General features: G+C 39.1%; 2 protein-coding genes across 3 annotated transcripts in view; one reads left to right on the forward strand and one right to left on the reverse strand.

The window, feature by feature from the left end:
• Window positions 1-22381, reverse strand: part of zc3h7a (zinc finger CCCH-type containing 7A) — a 69152-nt gene that overhangs the window by 35625 nt on the left and 11146 nt on the right. The window contains exon 3 of one of the 2 annotated variants that reach the window (XM_057861450.1): window positions 22283-22360. In XM_057861450.1, coding sequence (XP_057717433.1) covers window positions 22283-22360 — 78 coding nt within the window. Of the gene's footprint in view, window positions 1-7150; window positions 7181-22282; window positions 22361-22381 lie in introns of those variants that run through there. The other variant, XM_057861452.1, reaches the window with a different exon arrangement.
• Window positions 8715-19151, forward strand: LOC130932070 (phospholipase A2-like). The gene is made up of 4 exons (XM_057861453.1): window positions 8715-8797; window positions 9984-10161; window positions 11164-11270; window positions 17591-19151. The coding sequence occupies exons 1-4, from the start codon at window positions 8761-8763 to the stop codon at window positions 17746-17748; spliced, it is 480 nt and encodes a 159-aa protein (XP_057717436.1). The 5' UTR covers window positions 8715-8760; the 3' UTR covers window positions 17749-19151.

A 22381-nucleotide genomic window follows, 5' to 3' on the forward strand; every position in this document is an offset into this window, starting at 1 on the left:
CGTTTCACAGGGGTGGAATATTCCTTTTCCCAAACCGATTAGAAGTAAAATTATATCATGTAAACAGGGAAGCGGAATGGTGTCTGGTTGCGTTCTTTCTGCGCATGCTCCGTACTGACGTGGTGACGTGACTTGGTGATGTAAGTAACGTCACTTGCAACATGGCTTCCAAGCACACGCACAGCGCACCCACACAACTTTTTAAATGAACGGCGTGTCATTCTGAAGTTTTGTTTTGTTTCCACTCGAAAAGTTAAAACAGCAGCTGATCTGACGATCAATCTCCATGTTTTGCAACGTGACGCTTTGTTTTGATTAATCTGCGCATGTCAGACGGCAGTTGTCAAACGTCCTTTCGGAATAAAGGCAGTCACATGTAAACGCTGGATCGGAATAGATGAAGTGACATGTAAACAGCTGATGTGAAATTTCCATTCGGAATGATTTGAATCGGTATGAATAAAAGTCAGCATGTAAACGTGGCTAGTGTCTCGTTGCAGAAACAGTGACCAAATCAGAACGGATGAAAAAAAACAAACCGTAATGCACGAAAAATGTGCAGATTTTGAACGTAACGTACAGCGTACACATTTAAAAATCAGTGCTCACTTGTACAAATTACGACGAGACCGTACAACTTGACAGGTATGAATTATAGTGGACCGTCACAGTTAGGTAGTAGCACTCTAGCACGGGACGTCCAACTATCAGTGGTCATGGCGAAACTATGTGCTTTAGCGAAATCATCTTCGATGGCTTTGCGTGCCATTTCATAAATGTCGGGGATTACGTTGTTGGAGAAATATGTCCGCGAGGGAACCATGTGACGCGGGTCAAGCGTTGCAAATAAATTAACGAAGCCCGCCGTGTGTTTTCACTGGTGTCATCTTCGGGGTTGTCCTACCCTGAGAAAGTGGTATCTGTGGGTGATGCTGGCTGAGGTGTCATGTTATAAAAGTGTTGCCATTAATAATGCATGGGGAACAAGCGCAGAGCAATGTTTGCAATTTTTATTTTCTTCAATATTTTCTCTCCCTCCGCATTGTAATCCAAAGGGAAACCAAAATGTTGCCACACCGCAGATTTGAAAGAAGCCGGTGCTTCCTCAAAATTCGGTCTCTTCACTCCTCCGCTAGCCATAGCTATTTGTTTTCTTTCTTGTTTCACTTACACTTCGCTCGTAAGCGAGAAAGGGCGTTACTCGGCTTCTATTACACAGGTGCTTGACAGCGATCCGACATTTACTTGCGGGGCGGGAATTTCTCCACAGCGGTGCTTCACGTCACACACAGGTACACAGAGCTCAATCAATTCATTCCACAAGCGTTCAGAATACATTAATTGCAAAACCGAAAAGGCGCGGTTCATAAAGGCGTATTCGGCTTAGACTCCAGCAGACTCCAATGGCTGGATGGAGCCCTGGTGGCCATTATGCTTGCTTCATACTTCTATGCCATTGGCGTAGCCACCTGCCGCTCAAACACACCGGAACTAGCGTTGAAGTTGAATCTTTGTGTCAAAATGATTCAATCGAAAAAAAGTGCCTTCAAAACGTTTTCCACTTCAAAAAAAAAGTGCGTTCAAAACTTTTTCCACTTTAAAAAAAAAAAGTTTAAAACTTTTTGCTTTTCTATGAAGTGACACTTCAATAAAAAATATATATATATATTTCCCCCCCAAAAAATATTTTCAAAATATTTTTGCAAATGATTTTTTTTTTATTAAAAATTGTTTTTTGATTAAAGCAACTTTTATTGCGATTAAATGATTTAGACACAAATGTCCTACCCCTAATATGGCTCAAACACAAAAAGGATTGCTTCAGTCAAAGAAAACAGTTTGAATGAAAAATAAAGTGTTCAAATGCGAATTTCTGAGTCTCAAATATTTTTTCACATTCAAACCTTTTTTTCTACGATTGAATTTTTTAAAATTTTTGATTGAAGTGATTTTTTTCTTTGAAAATATATATTTTTTTTGTTTGAAGCAACTTATTTTTTGATTGCATAATAAAGACACAAATGTCCTAGCCAAAATGTGGTCCAAACGCAAAATTACATGACTTCAATCAAAAATATTGTTTCAATCAAAAAAACTTGACTTAAATTTTTTAAAAAATGGTTTTCAAATATATTTTTTTGAGTTTCAAATTTATTTTTGCATTCAAACACATTTTTTTTGATTGAAGTAACTTTTTCTTCGATTGAAAATATATATTTTGATAGAAGCAACTTTTTATTTGATTGAAGCAACTTTTTTTTGATTGAATAATAAAGACACAAATCTACCTCCATAACAAAGTAACATGGACACACGGCATGCACGGAAAACTGCATTTCATAGTGCAACCAGAGACATCTCGAATTAAACACAGTACATAATAATTTAACATATACAATTCTAAATCTCTCATCCTGAAATCAGAACATATAAGACACATTAAGTAGCAAATTATACAAAATCTAAATGATTAAATATACAGTATGTCCCATTTGCATTAAGCAGAGAACAGCTGTACTCCCGTCTCTCACTATTGTCAGTCATTTGTTGTCACGAGAAGAGAGTGGCGGTGATAGGTCTAAGTCATCGTACTAGAGCAGGGGTCCCCAACCTTTTTTGCACCACGGACCGGTGTTATTTGGGTCTTTTTTTCACGGACCGGTGTTCTGACAAATTTTGCAACCCATCAAAAATTCCAACGATGAGGTTCTGCGCGTGCACGTAATGTTAAACATAGCCACAAAATGCGCAAATGCAGTGATTCCAAAGTAAACACTACACAAACTTTCTTGAAAGAAAGGAATATTAACTTACGTTTGATCATGGAAGGACTTGTAGAAAAGTTCTCCACAGATACATCCTGCCATGTTAGCTGCACACAAAAACTGCACACCGCTCTCACCATTAACGACTTCGCCTTGTCGTTAAGCATTACTTAAGAAGCCCGCTTCACAGAGACACGATGCTGGAAATCGCAGCAAGGTTTTCAATGCTCTCGTAGCCATGTCAGGATATTCCGGAATGACTTTAATCCAGAACCTCGGTAGAGTTGTTGTCTCAAATGTACGTTTAATAAGGTCGCCGTCATTTGCGATATCTACAAGTTGATCCTCCTGTTGCACAGACATGCTCGAATCACTCGGTTTATTCACAAACGGGTCACGAATCCACTCCTTCGCCATTCGTGGGTCTTCGAGGTTGTAGGCTCGTCAGGTGCCCTTTTCGCCGTAAAAAAATATCCAAAGACGTCTGTTTTCCAGTCATCTTCGCTCGTGTGGGGGCTAATTATTTCCGGGAACAAAGATGCTGCGCCCGCGGCCTAGTAATACGTTATTATCGAGGACAAGTGCACATAAATATATTATATGCACAAGCAAGATGTACTGCTAGCAGTCCAATCAACGGATTTCTATGAAGACATTCTAATCTATGCCGTAGTATTATATCTAGAGTAGACAGGGATATTGGTGTGTTAAGCAGGGGCACAGGATTAATTTGGCCAGAATGCGGTCGTTATTAAATTATCATTTCTGTGCGGCCCGGTAGCACATGCGCACCGGAACCGGTTTGCGGCTCGGCAGATGGGTACCCCTGAACTAGAGTGTAGTTTTGAGCATGGACTACGGTTTTGAAGTCAACGGTTTCACTCGCTTGTTGACAGACCCCCCGACCCCGCCCCATTTTTTTTCTCCTCGGATCTACGTGATTCAGAAGAATGACCCATTTTGATTTCAAAACGGCGAAATTTCGCCGAACGGTGGCAAGTTTGCATGCCTGCACAAGGTAGTTCAAAGTAGGCCTGCACAATATATCATTTGAACATCGCCATCGCAATATGCGCATGCGCAGTAGTTGTATCGCAGGACACGCAATTCTTGCAAATATTTTTTTTATTTTTTTTTGCTTCATAAAAGCAGCAAGTGTGCTGGGGCATGGCCTCCTGGATCTCTTTTATCAGAGCTGAGTAGAGTAGCCAAAAAGTATACCCAAGCAAAGCCTGAGTTATGCTCCCGCGTTGCAGTGACGGCGCAGCGACTGTCATTTGACATTCGATAGTTCTGCGGTGAGGGAACGCGTTGCTCTGTAATTCACCGCCAAGCCACTAGGGGGTTGTGGCGTTATGTTTGTAAGGTTTTGGGACATGCATGTTGACTTCCTCTCGTCTAGTTTAACGGAGAAAAAAAATAAACAATACAAGATGGAACGCTTGAATGTGGATCTTCAGCTCATCAACAGTGAATAAATGTTGATCATACAAATCTTGAGGCGCAGGCGACGCAGAAGACGGATTCAAGGCGGTCTGTCCAACTTTTGATGCCGCATAGAGAGTTCTAGCCTCGGGTGGAAACCAGCTAGCTGTGGCGGCTAGCTTCAAACTGGCGTCGAGCACTGCGTCCAGGGTTTTGTCCGAGGTCTGCAAAGCCCTCTGATTTGTTTGCTGTGTCCTACAACCAGTCAGTGGAAAGCCATGGCAGATTTCCGGTGGCTATGGAACTTCCCAAACTGCGTTGGAAGCCTTGATGCTCACATTATCATAAAAGCACCGAGGCACTCTCAATCAGTGATGATGTATCATGTGTGAACTGTTGTTGAAAATTAAACATTAAAACAACACCAAACCTGTGCTTTATTCTTCATATACTTGAAGTGTGACACGTAAATAAGTCACACACTCACAGCAAACATATGTACACAATCAATGATGAAGTGCACCAACCAAAAATATGACAAAGTGATAAAAAGCTGGCAGTTTTTGGCCGACTGGATCACCGCTTCGTGTAGTCATTCGATTCCGAACATACACATACTGTACTTGTCTCGGTGGTTCTTCCATTTTTTAAATTCAATCAATGGCTGACCTCCAGCCCCGTATTTTCAGCAATCTCCTCCCACGAATCGCTTGCCATTTGGCAATCCTCATAATGTCTTGACGAGACATTGTAGAAGTTGTCGTACTTGCTCTTCGTTGATACTCTCGTCGGCTTGGTCCAATTTTGCGTGTAGAAAAATAATATTCGAGAATGGCGGTGATTTCGCGCTGAACCGGAATCAACAGTCTGAGCGGACCAATCGTAGTCCATTTCCACAACGTCACACGCGTTGACGCGACGCAAAGTCAGACAAAAAGGAAGGAGCCGGAGAGGCTACGGCGCAGGGTCGTAAATCGGGTCTTCCTTGACGGCGCAGATCTGACGCGGAGGTATAACTCTTAAGAATAGCGTTACTTCAAAATATTACTCAAGTTAAAGTAGTTATCATCCAAAAAATGTACTCAAACCATCTCTAAAATATGCCATATTTTTCTGTAAATTATTGTTGGAATGAAAAGATAAGACACAAGACGGATATATACATTCAACATACTGTACATATAAGTACTGTATTTGTTTATTATAACAATAAATCTACAAGATGGCATTAACATTCTTAACATTCTTTCTGTTAAAGGGATCCACGGATAAAAAGACTTGTAGTTCTTAAAAGATAAATGGTAGTACAAGTTACAGTAATTTTATATTAAAACCCCTCTTAAGGTTTTCGTTTTAATAAAATTTGTAAAATTTTCAAACAAAAAAATAAAGCAGTAGCTCGCCATTGTTGACGTCGCCGAGCAATGACGTCACATGGGCTCCCTGCCGTTCTTCCACAGTGTCTTTAACTACGTAAGGTTGTGATTGAAATACACCACAAAGTGCCAATGGCGAGTTTTAAATTACTTAGAAATCAAGCCAATGAGTGTGTTTTGTCCCTCGACTTATGCTGAATTTCCCTGCTGACTGGTCCATCCACGTCATTTGAGTGCTGGCTTCACAACGTACGAGACCTCTGGTAGTTTCTATATTGTGACTAAATATTGCCATCCAGTGTACAGGTATTTGTTGAGCTAAACGAAATGTCTGAATAGATTTTGACCAAAGTCTGAGGAAGTTTTATGTGTATTTTGCATAGCTTTTTTGATTGGGAATGCCAGTTCTCTTTGCATTGTTTTTGAACATTTTTTTTTTTTTGAGAGATAGGAATATTATTTTTGTTGTGCTTTCACTAAACGATACTTATGTTTGTTGTGAAGGAGTTGACGAAGCATATGCCAATAAACAGCGCGGTCCAATGAGCGCTTGCGTCCACTCGCCTTTCTATGCCTCTTAGCTCTCAATGTGCAAAAAACGGCGTCATTGTAATCTGTTTGAGGCAATGCATGAGCAGGTCATTCCACGCATGCGTTAAATGTGTCAAATATTTTAACGTGATTAATTAAAAAAAAAAAATTACCGCGCAGTAACGCGATAAATTTGATAGCACAAATTTTAAAATATTTTTTTCTCAGCAGATACAGCAAATACTTATCTTTTTTAACGGAGCTTTAAAGACTACGTGACTGATCAGGCTGGCGTGATAGAAGAACGGCAAGCTTGAGTCTGGTTGGTAAAATGGGGTCATGTGTTGGTATCTCTGACAAAAATAAAGTCAATATGTAGAATAAAGAGGAAAAATGTTATGACTCTAGCTCAAAGTAGCGGAGTAGTGTTTCTTCTTTACGAAGCTACCCAAGTAAAAGTAAAATGTACATGTTTCTCAAAAAGTACTCAAGTAAATGTAACGCGTTACTACCTACCTCAGCCTTTTATATACCGCAATCTTCATCATTCACAAATTAACCCCTTTAGACTGGAATAAACGGTATTGTATAAATATAATGTGGTCATGGTGAGTCAACCAAAGTGTGTTTCAAACCAAATTCTTCAAGTTTTAATATCGCAATACTGTATATCGCAAGCCCTCCAAAAAGTGCAATGTCGTTTTTTTCCAATATCGTTCAGCCCTAGTTCAAAGTGCTTTACATCACATGAAAATCAGACCCAAGACCCAACTAAGAGATAGAAATAAAAATACTAAATGACACATAAAAGTCACATCAAATCAGTAGGTCAGTTAGAAACAAAAATAATTAAAAGAGGAAATAGAAATAAAAACAAATAAATGGATGAAAAGCAACAGTAACACAATTGGGACGTTGAACAAAAGGGGCTGTTATGTATACGCAGTATTAAATAATAGCATTTTAACACTGATTTAAAAGAGTTAATTGTTTGATCATCAGGTAATTTGTCCAGAGGTGAGAAGTACATGTCAAGAATAAATGCCGCCTCACCCTGCTTGGTTCTTGTTCTTGGAACACACAGCAGACCGGTTCGAGACGGCCTAAGGAATCTAGATGCTTTGTAGTGGTCAAACAAATCAAGCATGTTCAGTGTTTTTATCAAAGGCCGTAAAGTGTTTGGTAGATCAGGAGTAAGATTTTATAGTCTATCCTTTGACTCAAGGGCGCAGGTTTGGTCTCAACATTGGTAGGGACGATATGGTATGACCTGCATGTACACTTTTTTCTGGAGACGGGACTTTCATGATGATCAACGCAAAATAAATCTAGATTGACTTACACTGCAAGCCAAAAGTATTGGCGCCCCTGCAATTATGTCAGATAACGTTCTATTTCTCCCAGAATATGATTGCAATTACAAATGCTTTGGTTGTAATATCTTCATTTATTTTGCTTGCAATGAAAAAACACGAAAGAGAATGGGAAAAAAATTAAATCATTATCATTTTACACTAAACTCCAAAAATGGGCCGGACAAAAGTATTGGCACCCTTTAAGAAATCGTGTGATGCTTCTCTAATTTGTGTACCGTAATTAACAGCACTTCTTACTTACCTGTTTCACATAACAGGTGGTGGCAATAACTAAATCACACTTGCAGCCAGTTAAAATGGATTAAAGTGGAATCAACCTCTGTCCTGTGTCCTTGTGTGTACCACATTGAGCATGGAGAAAAGAAATAAGACCAAAGAACTGTCTGAGAACTTCAGAAGCAAAACTGTGAGGAAGCATGGGCAATATCAAGGCTACAAGTCCATCTCCAAAGACCTGAATGTTCCTGCGTCTACCTTGCGCAGTGTCATCAATAAGTGTAAAGCCCATGGCTCTGTGGCTAACCTCCCTAGATGTGACGAGAGATTTCAACGAAAGATTGCGCAGATGGTGGATAAAGAACCTCGACTAACATCCAAACAAGTTCAAGCAGTCCTGCAGTCCGAGGGTACAACAGTGTCAACGGCGTCTGAATGAAAAGGGACTCTATGCCTAAACATAATGAAAATAATAAACTTAATAATGGTGGGGTCAATTACAACAATTAAAACATATGGGAAGACAATCTAAATTACCTATATAACTGGAGTCATTATATATTTGCAAATAAGGTTGCTTAAAAGTTGGTGGGGACAATTAGAGCATCCTGAAAAGTTGGTAGTATTTTGTCCCTACCGTCTCCATGCAAACCTACGCCCTTGCTTTGACTAACAGGACGCAAGTTTAATGATTTCATGACTTGTGTAATATTGTCTAGTTTCCTTGTACTTATAAGGACTCTGGTCGCAGATTCTGGATGTTTTTTTTGTTTTGTTGAGATCCGTAAATAAGCCATTTCAATATTTCATTCATTCATTCATCTTCTGTGACACTTATCCCCACAAGGGTCGCCGGGGTGCTGGAGCCTACCCCAGCTAACTATGAGCAGTAGGCAGGAGACAAACAACCATAAGAAAAATAGCAAGAACAAAGTGAAAGGAAAAATGCTGGCAAACTAGTTTGCCAACATTGCCAAGATTATTCAAACAACGTCTAAAAAAAAAAACATCCGCATACTTATACACACACAGTATGTATGAACAGTGTGCTGTACAGAAGCCTGCCGGTCCATGACTGCCTTTCGCCACACACTTTTGCTCTTTGCAGGTAGGTTAGCCATTTAACGCTGCTGGGACTACAGTGCCCTTTTTTTCCGATTCTGTCGTTAACCCAGTAGGGAAGGTTTAGTACAAATGACCTTATTGAAAAATACGGTTTCGCAAAAAAACTAAATATGCAAATGACAAATTTCTTAGAACTATTATGACAGAGAAAGTGTTTAACACAGAAAATGACAGCTCATATTTAGAACGAATGTGATATCGGTTATACCCAGACCCCCAAGACCAAAGGCTGCTGATCTTATCAGTTTTGGGCTGCGAAACAAGATTAAATGGCATATCAAGTTCTGAATTCAGATAGTCCGAGTGATGAGTTTTTCTGAAGTTGTGTTGGAAAACCTGAGGCTAAGCCGATAGCTTCTTTATCGGGATACGATTCATCGAGTCAAAAAGCGACCAAAAATAAATATGGGAATGAATCGTTAATCATACTTACGATTATGACACACTGGTAAACATTAATGACAAATATTTTGAAGTTTGTTGGAGACATATTTATTCCAATTTACTTGTTCATTTAACTTGATATATTCATTTTATATTGTTTTGTCTTTGACTTTATTTGGATAAGATTTGTGCAACTCTCAGCTACTTCAGCAAGGACATAAACAGATAACAAAGCTGCCTAGTAAAATTCCAGTTTCTTATAAGCCGCTTCATGGGTTAACATGGTGGCCTACATATTCACATTTGAAATAACAAAAAAAGATCCGGTTAAAGATCCGGGCAGATTTTCTAGAAGGAACCTGGTGTACTCGAAGACATTTGTCCTGGGGGGGGGGCAGTTTTTAATTATTCTTTTTATCATATAAGTATTTAGCTTAAGTGATGATTGCTTTCGTCTTTTCTTCCTGAAATGTGTGCAGTCATCTCCTGTTTATTAAGAGAATAAAAAGAACACGTGAAAGGAGAAAATCAACTTTTTTCTCCTTTATTGTGCACTCCTCACAATAGTATACAACATGAGCAGGTACAATAAGCACAGCACCTAAATGCTGATAAACATTGAACACAGTTATAAAGCAAAAATGAAATGGGCGCACACTCTTAAAGTTACTACCTGGTCTGATGTTGTGTCTTTTTTTCTCATCGTCTTCCACAGTTCAATTTATATCAAACTGAAATACACAATTGTACCAAACTGATATTGGCTGTTGTCATCTGTGTTGCAGTGGCTTCGGCTTCTGTAGCCTCTGCAGTCGCAGTCTCGCCCCAGCGCTCCAAAAGAAGTTTGATGGAGCTACGGGATATGATCCGATGCAGTACAGACAGATCGCCTCTGGATTACCTTTCATACGGGTGCTACTGTGGAGTCGGGGGCCAAGGCCGGCCCCTGGACAGTACAGACTGGCAAGTGCAAAACCTCCTCGACTTCACAGAATTTCAAGGCTAATTTTATCGTTTGCTGTATATACCGTATTGGCCCGAATATAAGACAGTGTTTTTTTGCATTGAAATTAGACTGAAAAAGAGGTGGTCGTCTGATATTCGCAGTCAAGACATTATACCCATTCACGACGCTAGATGGTGCCAGATATCATTGAAGCGATGTTCTGTCATGATAGATCTCAGCTACTGTCATTATTTTATTGCAATGTTTTTCCTTATTCAGATTTGTTTCAAGACTACAGTTACAGTTAGACTTCACTTTGATGGTTAATGCAGTTATTGCAATTTTGTTGTTTTATCACAATAGATTGGTTTATTTACATTTCAAAAACCAGAAGCCATTCATTTACAGATGTGATTGCGCTTCAGTTTACATATTTAAATGTTCAGATATTAAGATTTGAATGATGCAAAATAACATGATTTTTCACTCAAATATATTGTTATAATCATTTGTTTCGGATGTACTGTAATTATTTTCTGTATAAAAATAATTTTGGTGTTCAAAAAGTTTTTTTTTTTTCAAACTTGAGTCTTGAAGAAGAGGGGGTCGTCTTATAATTAGGGCCGTCTTATATTCGGGCCAATACTGTATTTCCTCTGAAAAAAAAAAAGAACTTGATACTATATATATAACCCGCCTATACATTCTGTGATTCCCAGGGTATGAATTAGTGCTTATGTATCTGCTATTTCCCAATTTCCTTTTGAGAAGTTTGCTAAGCCCAAATGCCATATTAAGCTAGCTTTGCCGTCACTTCCCAATTCCACATTCAAATCTTAATCGTCTCCACCTTTTCATGTCTTCTACCGCAAACTGCTAAAGTAAATACATTTGTGGCCATGGCATGAACCACCGCCCACCTCAAAATAACATGAATCTACCCACCACTTTCTGACCCTGCCTAGAGTCTAACAATTTAACACTCGCACACACTATATCAATCTTCATTTTTGCCACAGGTGCTGCCATAAACATGACTGCTGTTACGGCGACGCCCAGCGCCAGGGCTGCAAACCAATATCATACAGATACAAATGGACATGTAATGACAGGACACCTGTTTGTGGTATTTGTTTCTTTCTTTTATATCTACATTTAATCATAAAACATGCCAAGAATCAGTATCACGCAAGGAAATCTTACAAGGCCTTTAAGGCAGGGGTCTGGAACCTCTTTGGCTGAGAGAGCCAAAGAGCACCTCATATTTTTAAATGTAATTCCGTGAGAGCCATACAATACCGTAATTTCCCGGATATAACGCACACTTTTTTTCCCCAAAATCAACTTGTAAAATCATGGTGCGCATTATAAACAGGTACATGGATGGAGACAGAAATATATATATTATATTATATATATATATATATATATATATATATATATATATATATATATATATATATATATATATATATATATATATATATATATATATATATATAAACCGATTTTTTTTTATTGACACGGCCACACTGTGTTGAAGAAACGTATGCGGCGATCCGTTGCCGACCATTACGGTACCTGACGTCACCATTTTGTTTCGGTAATACTTCACTCTGATCGGCCGAATGATTTCGTCTGTGTTAAATTCTGCTTTTTTCACTCTTCATAAAGCACTGAATTTAGTTTCTTGAACTCATATGAGTCAACGTTTATTGCAGCTCCGCAACTTGGACCATAACAAACGTAACAACAGAGACTTCCTGTGTGTGTCCGTCAACTATATCGGTCCCTCGGGAAACTCAAACCCAAATAACAATAGTTCCTATTGTTACTGTCGTGTCTGTTTTATCTTGTCTTGAAAAAAACTAGAATACTTCGAGTGCCGTGTTCAACATTTTATTTCTTGCTTTCAATGAACTTAAATGCCGACAGTCCGGCTATAATGCGGCGCTCTTTTGTCTAGCCTCAGCGGCCCTCTGGCTCATAGACAATCACAACATAGATATGGCAATACAGCAGCATGGATCCACCAGTGCCACAACATAGAACAACATAACATAGAATACCAATATGTCACAGTGTCGACAGCGATGAGCTCTCTCGGATTTCCTACTTACGTTCTCACTTTCATTTTACCATATCAGTCCATGGAAGAAACATTAATTCATCATGATGTAACGAGCAAGTTATACAGCAGCCTTTAAAACAAAAGTCACATCTGTTTTGTTTTCTCCTAGATTCTGGTAAATTGGAGAAGTTGTCAAATCATATTATTACCGTAAATATTGTCAGTTTATGGTAATGTTTTAAACTACCAATATGCTATGCTTGTGCCATGTTTCACCAGTCAGTAAAATGACATTTCTCTATCTGTACACGAGCTCAGTTTTCTTGTATTCTTCTACAGTATTTCTTGGTGCTAAAATTAGGGTGTGCGTTATAAACGGGTACAATAATTTTCCCTGAATTTAACAAGTAAATTTGGGGTGCGCATTATACACGGGTGCGCCTTATATTCGGGAAATTACGGTATGTTTAAAACTAAAAATACAAGTAATGTGTGCATTTTGTGTAATTTCAACACTTTTAAAGCACAATAAGTCTCTGAATTCTTTTTAATAACGTAGTTATACTGTTGCTAATCAATGATGAGTATTTCTTACCATTAATGCGACTTCTGGTGCTGCATGGTTTTCCTGATGACTTTGTAGTCTGGTTAATGCAGCCGTTGAGAAACTTATGCATGGAGCACCATCAGTGAAAACCAAAACAAGTTTATCCATCGGTAGATTTTTTTTCTTTACCAAACTCAGAGAAAGACTTGAATAAATCCTCCCCTCTTGTTGTCCCTTTCATAGCCAAAACCTTCCAATCACTCTGAATTGCGTTTAATAGCTTACGTCTGTTTACTCATCCCAAGCGAGAGAAAAAAACTGTCATGTCCTTATGTCATGCTGAAAAGTACGACACTCCTCGTCTTTTTTTCTTTTTGCCATCTTCGCAAAAGCGTTTCAAAAATTAGATGACAGCGCGGAAAACGAAACTGAAAATGCGCACATAGGCCGCTGTTTTCGACAGCAAAATACGGCAACCCCATTTGAACAGTGTCTCTGCTTCATCTGCGTTGCCTATGCGATTTATAGATAGATAAATAGACACAATGATATGTACGTTTGCTACTTTCCCACTAAAATTACTGCGAACCGGCTTTCTAGTCGCCGGTTTTAGTATATGGATTACGTGCCCATGATCACTCTGGGCTCATGCAGCCAATGGCATGGGACTTGGGGGGATCTAACGTAGCACATCTAGGTTGCTATTTAATGATATCTAGTGCGAAGTGCGGGAGTGTTGTCGGAGCACTAAAAAAGTTAACATACGTCACAAAAGTCACGTCTGCTCATTACTGCACAACACCAGCGTATGACCGGTGACCGTCGTCGTTTCGCGCAAAGGAGTATAACAAAACATTTTTTTGGGGGGGGATAATTAAAAGGTTTGTCTGCGAGCCAGATGCAGCCGTCAAAAGAGCGAGATCTGGTTCGCGAGCCATAGTTTCCCGACCCCAGCCTCCAAGGGGTTTTTCCTAGGTAACTGTTTAGCTTTTTCTTTGGCTTCTTTCAAAAACTTCCACACTACAGGCAACACCTGAGGATCAGTGTTGACACAGTTCCTTTGTGTAGGTTTATCTGCAACAATAGTGAATACAAAAAGTCCACCCAAATTTAAATTCATGGTTTTTGGCCACTATTAATGTGACAGATGAAGTGTACAACTAAAATGTAAATGTGTACACCCCCATATCATTGGAGAGGGGAGTTGAAGTTCAAAATAGAGCATTTAAATTCAATCATTCATTCATCTTCTGAACTGCTTACCCTCACGAGGGCCGCGGGGAGCTGGAGCCTATGCCAGCTGGGCAGGAGGCAGGGTGCATTTAAATTCAAAATATTAAATAGGGGTAAGCCCACACCTGAACTGTCACCACCAGACTACTATGGGTATAGGTTCAGATCGCAGGTCTTAATACACAATTCCGATTTTTTTTATAATATCTGGTTTTTGGCGTGCCCGTTCAGACTGCCTTTGTCCATTGAGCCCGTCAAAGCATTACGCATGCGCACTAACTCGCAGTCCGACAAGCGCAGAGCAAACTGACCCGCATGCACAGAAGCATAAAAACAAATAACTACAGATGCTGGCTGTACGTCATTGTAGGGTGATCAAATTTTGATTTCCCAAAAGACAAACACAAATAACAGACATAAATAATCCACATATTGTCTTATATTCAAAGTTTATATGTATTGATAGAATGCATGCACACACACATATACCATCAGTTTGCTCTGATGTAAGCAATGTTGAAATACAGCATTGCTCTTTTGGCGCACAGAAAGAAAACCGAGCATTCTCAGGCTTATCCTTTTTTTCGTTTCATTTTTTTTTTTTATAACTGTGGTCAAGGCCATCTCCTGCTTAACTTATTCACTCCCAGCAATTTTTACCGGAGCAAGGCCCATCACTCCGGCCATTTTACTGAATTTTGACTGATTTTGCAAGGCCCACAGAAAATTCTGTTCTATTGCTATATAAACATGGAACCCACCGAAAGAAAGATTACTCTCTTCTTTCAGCAGAGAAAAAGGTAGTTCATATCTTTTCCCATTCTTTAGAAATCAGCATTAGAAAATAGCTTAGTTTGAGCAATTTTCCCATTTCTGATGAAAAAACAGAGAAATTGAGCTTTTTGTAAAAGTATACACTTCAAACATAACTTTGACTTTAACACAGCTATATTTCGTTTTTGTGACATCCCAACCATCTGAATAATGTTTTCGTTCTACAAAATAACATAGACAACAAGACAAAAAGAGCTTTTGATTGCAAAGTAACAATTTTTTTACACATAACTAAACTATTGAACTGTTGAACTATTTGTGCACATAACAACGGGGAAGGCTCTCGACTGCTCCCGGTTGAATGAGGTGGCTCCCAATAGTCTGATGACTCCGGATAAAGATCGGTCTCACTTTTTCATCATCTTCATCATTGGTGTCAACCTCGGGCTCAGGAGTAACGCAACGTGAGCTCCGCAGAACACGTGTGGAACCTGACGCTGTTGTGGCCGTCACCGTCTGTCTCATCAAGATAGATATTTTTTAATCCTTCTTTGACGATGGTTTAGTTTTCTTTTCAAAACACTCCTCCAGTGTCGTTTGTCTTTTTTTTCCGATCGTTCTCCACATTTTTCTCAAATTCTCACGCTTCTTCACAAGATCTCTCCAACTTCCGTTTCGTTTCCTATTTTTCTTCTTTTCCTTTCTTGGCCCGAGATAAGTTCTTAAAAAATGTACTACTGCCCTCCACTGGCCAGTTTTATTGTTTTAAAATGAGTTTTGAGCATTGTGCATTGCAGTTTAGGTGCAACAGAACCTAGAGATGCCTCTTGTCAAAAAAAAAAAAAAAAACGTTTTTGGGACAATGAAACAATTGAAAATAGAACGCATTTATACGTTTTTGGGAGCAAATGAGTTAAAAGACGAGTTCAAGCTAGGCGCAAACGCTAAATGCACAGCTCCACCGCTGCCGTAGCTTCCTGCCTCTCTCGCTCATTGCTGACTTAATTGCTGCATGAATTCCAATTTGGGAGATTTACAGTTCAGACGGCTGCCACATTCTGGAAAAATGTGGCCCAGATAGGATTTAAACCACATACAGTCCGAATGTGGCTCAGATCGGATTTGAAATGGTCAACTTCTCGAGTTGGAAAAATACAAAAAAAATTGGATTTGTGTATTAAGACGTGAACGTAGCATATGAGAAGCACAATTACGTTTAAATGGCCCCATTTTAACAGGAAGTGTCTTAGGTGTTTACCGGCCTTGGCAAAGCTACCATCGCAATTTCTCCAGAAATGACATTTCCTAGTTCATTGTGTGGTTCTAAAATGATTCTGATTGTGATACGCGGCAAAACAAAGACTATCCAAACGGATCGGAGTATGATTAAAACTGTGTTTCCTCTTAGAGTTTTCCATTAACTCATCGACTGGCAGGATATTGTGTGCGTGCGTACGTGTTAAAAAACATGCATTGACAGCGATAGACGTTCAATCCACTTTAACTGGGACAGTTTAGCAGCGATCATTTGCTCAAAATGCATTGGACATCTATAGCTGTCAACGTCAGCCAATTAGGCTAGGTTCAAACCACAGGTCTCAATGCACAAATACGATTTTTTGTTTCGTGTTTTTCCTACTCGAAAGAGGCATTAACTTGACGGTCTGAATGGGACACTTGGCAGAGAAGCGGACCATTTCAAATCCGATCTAGGTCACTTTTGTGTGTGGTTAAAATCCGATTTGGGCCACATTTTTCCAGGATGTGGCTGCAGTCCGAACTGTCAAGTCTCCCAAATCGGAATTCCTGCAGCAATTACGTCATTAAAGAGCAAGAGAGGTTGGGAGAAGGCAGCGACGGAGTTGTGCATTAACGTTAGCGCCTGAACTTGGCTTTTAGGCAGTAGGTGGGCTTAACCAGTCATAAAGAAAATAAAATGGAAAAAATGATAAGCATGAGAATTCTCAGTTTTCTTTCTGTGCACCAAATGAGCAATATTTCAATTTTGCTTACATGACTGACCGTATGTGTGTGCGTCATGCACGCACTGTGCATGCGTTGTATCAATATATATAAACTTTGAATATGACACTAAACAGGGATTATTTATGTCTGTTATTTGTGTCGTCTTTTGGAACTCAAAATATGATCACCGTAGAGTGATGTAGAGTCGGCATGTCTAGTCATTTGTTTTGATGCTTCTGCGCATGCGAATCTGTTTGCTCAGCGTGTGTTGGATGCGAGCATACGCGTACGTAGTACTTAAACGGACTCAATGGACAAAGGCGGTCTGAACGGGCACGGAAAAAAATGGATATGACAAAAAAATCGGACCTGCGGTATAGCTTTAGTTTATTTAGGAATTACTATTAAAGCAGTAATAATATTAAGAAAGTTGTTGTTGATCTGTTTCCTTAGTTAGCATGTTTTAAGAGATAATATGCCAAAGTTACTGTGTGGTGAATGTAAAAACGGTTCATTTTTAGACCAGATCTGGTTCGTCTATAAAAGGCAACCACTGAGTTAACAAATGCATCCCTTTAGGACAATTAGCTAATTCGGTCACAACTACCTGCACAACAGGTTTCACTGGAACTCGTAGTATGGAACTAAACCGATGGCAAGTTGTTTGGTCAGTGTTGTTCCAAAAATATAGGCGTGTTTGGGGAAAAAAAAGACATTAAAATCTTGCAATGCAATGCTGCCAGTCTGTGGTATTCTGGAGGCATATTTATTTGTATTGTTTGCCTTACATAATCACTGTCATTCTGTCAACTCCTTCTTTTCCACTTTTGACTAACAAGTGGGCCATCCCTTACAGATGATACGACGGACAGATGCAGGACGTTTGTCTGTAAGTGTGACCGAGACTTAGCCATGTGCCTGAGAAATTCGTCCTACACATCGAGCTACCACAACTTGATTAATCGGCACCTTCTGTGCGTTCACGCTGACCACCCCCAGTGTACCAATAACTGACTTTATACTGATGGGAGTTTACAATCAATAAACACTAAATAACATGTCTTGACTGTGGTACTGTGTTTTTTTTGTTTTTTTTTTAATTTTCACACAAAAACACAGACACGACCCTCCCGACAACCGAGCAAACACCAACACCAAACATAAAGGAAAAATACTAGTGAGCACCAAACGAACCTGTATTTCCCTTTATCATGATGAGTCGGAGTTCCATATTCATACCTGTCAAACCTAAGCCGTTGGCAATCTTACAAATAGTGACGTATGCCCTTACAAATCGATGACTAATCTTACGTTTTATATAGTGTGCAATATGAAACAAAAATAAAACTCAATTTTTAAAATAATATGAATTTATTGGTAATATTGTCACATATAACCTGGTGCAAGTAAAGAACAACGAAAAGTCCCAAGTATAGTACCTGGCAGGATTTGGGACTCGTGTAATCCAACATATCACAGAGAGCTGAGTGAACCTTCTCCCAGAATGATTGAATATTGATGCATGTCCAAAATACTAGTATACGTGTATTGTCTGGATTCATGTCTTTGCATAATCCCTAGCAAGATTGTTGACTTTTCATTTGTTTATTTTTAATTTTAGGTGTGATGATGTTACAGTGTGTGGTGGTACTGTACTTTTAAATGCTCAATTGCTGTAGGAGACATTGAATGCCTTGTATTAGAAAAAAAGCTTTTTTGGCCAAGTGTGTGAAATATTAGGTAGTTCCTTGCACTTTTAGTGGTTCGGAATAGGGCAGAAATGTCCAAAGTCCGGCCCGGGGGCCAAATGCGGCCCTTGGTCAAATTTCATCCGGCCCCCAGCCTCCATCATAAAATCAATAACATCTGGCCCGCACATAGACTTAATAAATTGGTCAGCAGTACTTCTACCAGCATATGAAGTAGCACACTAAATGCTGCTCCGTATTTACCCACTAAAAGGCAGCAGCATTTAAGCAACATTACCCCGTGTGACCCTTTACTCCCAATTTTCTAAAATGGCGACAATCGACAAAAAAAAGAAAGCTGACTGCGACGGCCGACGATTCAAGGATTGATGGAAATTGGACTATTTCTTCACTAAAATACGCAACAACTGTGTCTGCCTCATTTGCAAAGAGACAGTCGCTGTTATTAAAGAGTTCAATGTGAGGCGATATTACCAAACAGGACACGCTGACATGTATGACAAGATTACAGGGAAGATGCATAGCGAGAAATTGACGCAACTTAAAGCTAGTTTAATTTTACTGCAGCAGTATTTCGCAAGAGCCCGAGAGTCGAAAGAGAACGCCACAAAGGCTAGTTGTGAGATTGTTAACCCTTAAAAAATAAATACATAAAATAAAGCAAATGTGACACATGGAATGGCTTGCTAAAATTTGCTTAATTATATTGTTCTACGTAAAGGACGTCAGCCAAGGTCGGCCCCCCACATTTTTACCACACCGAATCTGCAAAAAGTTTGGACACCCCTGGAATAGGGGATGTAGTAATTTTTTTTACGTAATCTGATGAAGGCCTCTGAAACATTTCTTGTGAGTAAGAATGAAATAAACAAATGTAATTTGACTGTTAGGGAAACAGTGTTTTTATATATGTTTTTAAGTACTTTGATTAATCACATAAGAAGGTCATGGTTTCCACTATAATGCTGCAATGGGTGACTCGAGAGTGATTTACTGTTCAATAAATCAACATATTTATCTGAAAATGAATTGAAATAAATTATATTCATCATATACTGTACATATTTTATAATAACTTTTTAAATATACATTTGTATTAGAAAAATCAACATTTTTATTGATAAAAAATTATTGATTCAAATAAAATAAAATATATTTATGTACCGTAAATTTTATTTCTGGCCCTGCCTAAAAAAAGTTGGGAAAAAATAATACACTGTGCACACACTAGCGGTACAACGGTTTGCGGTTCAAAGCCGAACCGTACTGTTCGCCCTGTACGGTTCAATACGCCTTTATGAACCGCGCCTTTTCGGTTTTGCAATTAATGTATTCCGAACGCTTGTGGAATAAATTGATTGAGCGCTGTGTGCCTGTGTGTGACGTGAAGCACCGCTGTGGAGAAATTGCCGCCCCGCAAGTAAATGTCGGATCGCTGTCAAGCACCTGTGTAATAGAAGCCGAGTAACGCCCTCTTTGCTTACGAGTGAAGTGAAAGTGAAACAAGAAAGAAAACAAATAGCTATGGCGAGCGGAGGAGTGGAGAGACCGAATTTTGAGGAAGCACCAGCTTCTTTCAAATCTGCGGTGTGGCAACATTTTGGTTTCCCCGTGGACTACAATGCGGAGGGAGAGAAAATATTGAAAAAATAAAAAACTTGCAAGCATTCCTCTGCGCTTGTTCCCCATGCTAATGGCAACACTTTTATAACATGACTCCGGCACCTCAGCCGGCATCACCCACAGATATCACTTTCTCAGGGCAGGACAACCACGAAGATGACACCAGTGAAAACACATGGCGGGCTTCGTTAATTTATCTGCAACGCTTGACCCGCGTTACATTGTTCCCTCGCGGACATATTTCTCCAACAACGTAATCCCCGACATTTATGAAATGGCACGCAAAGCCATCGAAGATGATTTCGCTAAAGCACATAGTTTCGCCCTGACCACTGATAGCTGGACGTCCCGTGCTACAGAGTGCTACTACCAAACTGTGGCGGTCCACTATAATTCATACCTGTCAAGTTGTACGGTCTCGTCGTAATTTGTACAAGTGAGCACTGATTTTTAAATGTGTACGCCGTACGTTACGTTCAAAATCTGCACGTTTTTCGTGCATTACGTTTTTTTTTTTTTTTCATCCATTCTGATTTGGTCACTGTTTCTGCAACGAGACAATGTTCGTTAATACGTTGGTTGAATGACGCGAGAAAAGTCAGACACGGAGAGGGAAGAGTGTTTGTTGAGACGCTGTAGCAAACGCGATGCTAGGCGGCTCCAATATTTCCTGACTGTAGCCGACAGCATACAATCTACGCCTAGATATCTCATGCATATAGAACTGCATACGAAATTACAGACTCAGTGGCGTTAGTAAACAGCCGCCATCTTAGAGCAGTAAACTTCTCAGAAAGGCTTTGTTGTAGTAAACCTTCCAAGCGAACCTAAGCAACTTTTTATCTAAAATACTCCTAAATTGGCAAAATCTTGACTTTAAAGGATGAACTAGTTTTAAAATGTTCACGTCGAAAGTAGACAGAAGGGAGCTAATACAAAAACGGGAGCAATTTTAATCAACTTTAACGGTTGATTCACAACATTAAATGACCTCCAAACATAGCAAAGGTTACTATGTTTTTGGGTTTGTTTGTTTGTTTGTTTTTTTATGGAAGAAAAAAAAAAACATGAAAGATATCACCAGTTACTTTGCCAAGTAACTTTTTTACTACTGTGTGTGAGTTTTCAGTAGTCAGTCACTACACTAGCCAAAGAGCCAAGAGCAATTTTAACAGTCGAAAATGTTTACATTTTAAGTATTTATTTCATTTTTTAAAAAGCAAAATAAAGGCAGTTTAAAAAAAAAAAAAAAGCAAAACGCGAACCGAAACCGAAACGAAACCGTGATCCCAAAACCGAGGTTCAAACCGAACCTTGGGCTAACTGAACCGTTGCACCCTTACTGTGAATGCTCTGGTTTCTAAATGGATTGGGTGTCAAGCACCGTCAAGGCAGCCTTAGAGTTAACTGAGACACTATTATGGTGGGTTGGTATGGTATGGTATGGTTAGTTCCTTTTTTTTTTTTTTTTTTTTTTTTAAATCATTGACTCCTTTTTAAAATGATATCTCGATTCTTGCAGGAGCATATCGATAACCTTTTGGGATACAAAGTATCACGATATATCACCATTTCGATATTTTGTCACACCCCTGGTAGAAAAGTAAAACACTTTAGTAAAACAGTAGGGCTGTCATAATTATCGCGTTAACGGGCGGTAATTCATTTTTTTATTTAATCACGTTAAAATATTTGACGCATTTAAAGCACATGCCCCGCTCAAACAGATTAAAATGACAGCGCAGTGTCATGTCCACTTGTTACTTGTGTTTTTTGGTGTTTTGTCGCCCTCCGCTGGCGTTTGGGTGCGACTGATTTTATGGGTTTCAGCACCATGAGCATTGTGCAATTATTGACATCAACAATGGCGAGCTACTAGTTTATTTTTTGTTTGAAAATTTTACAAATTTTATTAAAACGAAAACATTAAGAGGGGTTTTAATATAAAATTTCTATAACTTGTACTAACATTTATCTTTTAAGAACTATGAGTCTTTCTATCCATGGATCGCTTTAACAGAATGTTAATTATGTTAATGCCATCTTGTTGATTTATTGTTATAATAAACAAATACAGTACTTATGTACAGTATGTTGAATGTAAAGATCCGTCTTCTATACTACTAGTAGTGTTTCCCATATCTGCCTCCAAAGTTATGAGGTTCAGATTATAAATCAGATTGTGTAGTGAAGTACGTATAGTTTAGTATGTTCACCTGACTTGGGAGGGTGAAAGTGGCTGGAATTTCATTCTGAACTCTCTGGCATGAAGGTCGCCACCTATCCGTGGATCCCTTTAACAGAAAGAATGTTAA

This window comes from Corythoichthys intestinalis, chromosome 16 (genome assembly GCF_030265065.1).
Source record: "Corythoichthys intestinalis isolate RoL2023-P3 chromosome 16, ASM3026506v1, whole genome shotgun sequence".
NCBI lineage: Eukaryota > Metazoa > Chordata > Actinopteri > Syngnathiformes > Syngnathidae > Corythoichthys > Corythoichthys intestinalis.

Coding starts and splice junctions, on each gene's coding strand:
- LOC130932070 (XM_057861453.1), top strand. CDS start 8,761: ATGACTGCCTTTCGCCACACACTTTTGCTCTTTGCAG. Junction 10,162..11,163: donor CCCCTGGACAGTACAGACTG/GCAAGTGCAAAA, acceptor TTTTTGCCACAG/GTGCTGCCATAAACATGACT. Junction 11,271..17,590: donor TGACAGGACACCTGTTTGTG/GTATTTGTTTCT, acceptor CATCCCTTACAG/ATGATACGACGGACAGATGC.